The sequence below is a fragment of the Trachymyrmex septentrionalis genome, unplaced genomic scaffold, assembly GCF_001594115.1.
Source record: "Trachymyrmex septentrionalis isolate Tsep2-gDNA-1 unplaced genomic scaffold, Tsep1.0 scaffold62, whole genome shotgun sequence".
NCBI classification, from domain to species: domain Eukaryota; kingdom Metazoa; phylum Arthropoda; class Insecta; order Hymenoptera; family Formicidae; genus Trachymyrmex; species Trachymyrmex septentrionalis.
Genome location: NW_017305800.1, coordinates 59927 through 65110, shown reverse-complemented (window position 1 = coordinate 65110; position 5184 = coordinate 59927). Strand labels below are relative to the sequence as shown.

The 5184-nt window shown below is 25.9% G+C and overlaps 1 protein-coding gene across 1 annotated transcript in view; it reads left to right on the top strand.

The window, feature by feature from the left end:
- The first annotated feature begins 2746 nt into the window (after nt 1-2746).
- LOC108752707 overlaps nt 2747-5184 on the top strand; it is a 2976-nt gene continuing 538 nt past the window's right edge. The window contains exons 1-3 of the mRNA XM_018493739.1: nt 2747-2907; nt 3080-3196; nt 4123-4234. Of these exons, the coding sequence (XP_018349241.1) occupies nt 2753-2907; nt 3080-3196; nt 4123-4234 (384 nt within the window). The 5' untranslated portion in view covers nt 2747-2752. The remainder of the gene's footprint in view (nt 2908-3079; nt 3197-4122; nt 4235-5184) is intronic.

Here is a 5184-nt window from a genome sequence, read left to right as displayed (position 1 = left end):
ACAAAAATTTTTATTTAATATCGATAAAAATTATTACTCTTACTCAATTATTTTTATATCAACATATATAAGTAAAAAAGATAAAAATTTCATTAATAATAGAAAACTAAAAAATTAAGAAATAAAAAGAAAAAAATATTATAGAATGAATAGTTTAATTACAGGCAATAATTATACACAACAAACTTACAGATCAGCATTCGCCACTTGCTTGCTAAAAATATTAATGTTGTCAAACGCAGTCTTAAAATGTAATGTTCTGTATAAATGCTGACATTTTCAAATTATGAATTTTATCAGATAGATCACGATAACGAAAAAATTAAAGTAAAGGAATATTCTCTCGAAGTGTGTATCGCGTGAGTGCGTAAACCAGAATAAAGTTCTGGCGCTGAGAGAGAGAAAATACGCTTGCGTGACAAATAACTTATTTTCACACACATGAGAAAATAACATCTGTTAAATTACCTGTAATGGTAAACCAATAACAAATAATTTGATGAAAGGATATGTTAAATTCAACACCATTAGATCTCATACAGCAAACTTTTACAGAACCAATTATTACAAATTGTGAAATTTACAGCAAAATTTATGTCAGAAAACATAAGGAGGATGTGAAATACTTAGTCAAATAATGAAAAAATGGAATAAGCATAATCTTTACAACATTTTCAGTCTGCACAGAAACTTTGACGCTCGAAGAGAAAATGATACATCCAGAAATTCAATATAATAACCTCAATAAAATTCTATTGCTTGCTATTGGTTTATGGCCTTATCAACAATCTAAATTTACTCAATTTCAATTTATTTTCTTCTGTATTGTTTTATTAGCAGGTATTATATTTCAGGTATAAAATAATATAAAATTATTATATGTATGACATAAATTACTGCGTGACAATCTTTCACTTTAATTGTTTATATCAATCCATATAATTTAATTTTTATATAAAAAATAAGAAATTACAAAGTACTAGCTATAGAGGTGTTGGTTCACAATTGTATGTATAAGCATTTATTTGTATGTAATCATTAATACATGCCGTTTTAAGGAATAATATATCGTTATTTTTTTAAATTATATTTATATACAAAATTTTGTAAAACTAACTTTTTGCAGTTGACACCATTAATAATATTAAAATGTACTTTAGACCTTGTAATAAAGGTGTTGTCTTCCGTATCTCTCTTCATATTGTGCATGATACAATATAATGCGTTCTATCTTAACATTGAAATTGTAAGTTCATAACTTACTAAGTATCCGTGGATAGAATTAACTTAAAAACATGTCATTAAAAACATTTTTATTGCATAAAGTGTTTTTGATGTATACGAAAAGAGTATAGAAAATTAATAAATAATAGGTGAAGAATTTATTGACGGAACTTCGATATATACTCAATGAGTTAAAGGATAAAAACGAAATTGCAATTATATACAAATATAGCTGCATTGCTAAACGTTACACAGTTACGCTTACAGGTAAGATAATATTTATCAATTTTATAATATTTTTAATTGGTAAATATTCAGAAGTGATCTTCTAAAAATCGCGGTTTCTTTTTCAGTAATGGACAAAAAATAGTTACAAAACTATTACACGTGCGTGCCATATTTTAAGAGAGGGCTTGTGATTTTTGGAAAACAAAATTCTATTTAAAAGATGAATAAAAAAGTTTTAATTTTTATTGAAATATTAATATAAAGAAAACTTTATATTAATAGTTTCTTTATATTAATATTTCTTTATTTTCTACATTATTATCTCTACTTGTCACGAGATCGAACTAAAACGATCGTCAAAATTGTTGATCAAGATTGGAAAAATGTATTCACTCCCCCCCTCTCCTCTCTTAAAAGGCGTTCGACTTTCCACGCAAACCGAGTTTCACCCCATCTCCCTTTTCTGCTTAAGGGCGCACGACTTTTCACACAAAACAAAATCTAACCGAATGAAAAGTTCTGTGTCCCTTAGCGGGGGTAAAATTCATTTCGCGTAGAAAATGGTGCGTTCCTAGGCGGAAAGAGGGAAGGGAAGGCGGTTGGATGGACTTCGTTTGCGTAGGGTCGCACTAGAATGACCATTATACATATTTATAGTGTATAACATTTAAAGTGTATAGATGCTAAAGGATTTTTGTTCATTCTATTTGAAATATAATTTTTTTCTACAAGAATCACAAGCATTCTCTTAAAACGTTGTACACATAACACACATTGTCTTTTTATAACTAGTTTTTTTCATTACTAAGAAAAAAATCATAATTTTTGGTGAAATATTATGACATTCACTCTTTCATACAAACATTTACATATGATTTATTATATAAATCTGATGAAGCATTTGTCACTCTCTAAATCCATTGGCGTGAAATTTCACTCCGGAAAATTTAGAGAATGTATGTGCATCTGCGAGGAATGGCCAATGTGTTTAATAAATTAAATAAAATTTAAAATAGTTAGCAATTTTACAATAAAATCTTATTCTGTTAAAAAAAGTTTTGTAATACAGCGTATTCGTAAAATAACACAGCTATCATTTTTGCTGTAAAATCCAAGATAAAAATTATTTCGTAATACTCGTACATAAACAATTTCAGATATTAAAAATTTAAATATTTTTTTTTATTTATTTTTAGTATTTGGAGTTTGTGGAATATTTATTATTATTATAGCTCAAATTTGGTCATTTATAGCTGATGTTAATACAATGAACACATCTCAATCACATCATTTACTCATTATGTCAGAGTACCTTGTTGATCAAGAAAAGTATTTCTATTGGATATTATTGCATATGTACGGAGAATTATGCATTGCAACAGCTATAATGTTAGCAACAGGTTCAATGTTTATCTCATATCTTCTACATACCTGTGGAATGTTTAAAATTGCTAGGTAAGAATGTAGACATAGAGGAAAGAAATGGGCATTTGTTATAATCTTTTAATCATCAGATTAGTTATTTTTATACATACAATTTATTTAACAAAATTTTTGTGGAAGTATGTTTTTAATTAAAAAATTGTGTCTTTAATTGCTACATAATTACAATTAAATATTTATACAGTTATCGTATCAACCATGCAGTAAATATTAATACCATACGAAATATTACGTTAAAAAATAAGGTTTTCATGATCAAGAGCATAATTTGTGCTATAGACATTCATCGTCAAGCAATGAAGTTTGTATTAATACCAACATACAATATTTATGCAGTATATATACAATTAAGGCTCCATCACGAATCTTTAGATTAACGTCAAATATGCATAATAAAAAATATCGTAAAAAATACATAATACACTTAGTAAAAATATTTTTTATTTAAAACAATATTTGTATCTGGTAAGGTAACTTGTAAAATATACTGAAAATTCTCCTTTTATTTTGAAATAGAATCATATTTATCTCAGGTCGATAGCTATCATATATTATAGCTTATTTCGTTGTTTGTATAAGCATAATTTAATTTTAAATAATTGTTATTAAAATAGTGTCGTTTAAAATAATTCACTATTTATTGATTTAATAAAAAATATTTTTTATAAAAGTAGAATGATTTCAAGGGGTATGTATTCTGATAACATTGTATTTCTTCTAGGTGCAAAAACATATAAAAGTCATCTCCACTTTTTTAAATAGAATTATATGATTTTTTTATATAATATAATTCCTCTAATTATTCTGTATATATATTAAATAAAAAAATTATATAACTTCATTTAAAAAAAGTAAAAATAATCTTCACATCTTTTTGGCACTTAAAAGAATAACAACGCAATATAAAATTGCTTCACTTTCATATAAACATTTTTTTTATTAAATTAACAATTAATGAGTTATTTTAAGCAGCATATTTATAGAAACACCTTTTATATGGTTATTTATTGTCACACAAAGAAAGAGTTGTGGGTATATTTTACAAATTCATTCTAATGATTGCAAAATTATATTAAAAAGAATGTGTTGACATTTTAATATAATTTGCAAAAATTTTATGTATTTTTTTCGTTTCTAATATCACAATAGAAGATGGCTGCAGTGAGTACGCAGAAGGAATAATAATATTTTTATCATTTTTAAATAATATATTTATTGTTTATGAAGGTTGTCCAAGCATTTAGTGTCCTCATTCGAGATAACGCTGCTTTGTTTCACTGGAGGAACAGTTGTTTTCTTTACCCTCAATTTGTATCAAGTAAGTTTCCGGTTTCGTGTAGTAATATATGAGATTTGCATAAAAATAATATATTATAATTCTGAATACATATAAGAGTCAATAAATCAATACAACAGTTATAAATCTTCAACTCTCTAAATTTCTTAAAGTAAAATCTCACTTCAAAAAAATGAAAATACTACCATTATTGAAAAAATATAAATATTTACACTCTTGAATAAAAGTGACAGATTTTTATTCTTTTTTAGAGTAAGATTTCAATCTTTTGGAGTAAGATTCACTCCAAAGAAGGAGTAAGATTTCTTTCTTTTCGATTAAATCTTATTCCAAAAAAGTGAAATATTATTCTACTCCTATTCAAGGATGCAAATATTTTCACTCTTTTTCAATAGTGGCAGTATTTTCATTCTTTTGGAGTGAGATTTCACTCTAAGAAATTTCGAGAGGACGGAAGCCAGTAAATGATATATAAATGATGCTCACTATATATGTATACATATGTAGATACAATGAAAAGAATAATAATTAAAAAATGTATTCTAAATGTTATAAAATGTAATAACACTGCACTATATCTCAGTAATAGGTTTGTAGATAAGTTTCTTACCTTATTTTAGTCTTAATTTCTTACCTTATTTCAGTCCTGTATATACAGAGTAAAATAACCGCCAAATATTTCGTGCGATATAACTGGTAGAGTAGAACGGCATAACTGAGTCGAGAAGTCCTCTACCATTTTGCAATTTTCGCAATAGTAACAAGATATCAATTACTAAAAATTGCCAAATATTAATTCTGTCAACAATGTTTTTGGCGGTCATTCTGAGACACATATATAATTGTTTATTATCATTATATTTATATATCTAACTTGTTTACTAAAAAAATATAATTTTCTTTGAATAAATTTTTGTTACACAAAAAAGTTTATTAAGCATATACTTTTAGCCGTCTTTCCCTATTTATATAAAAACAGAAGACGTATTAGT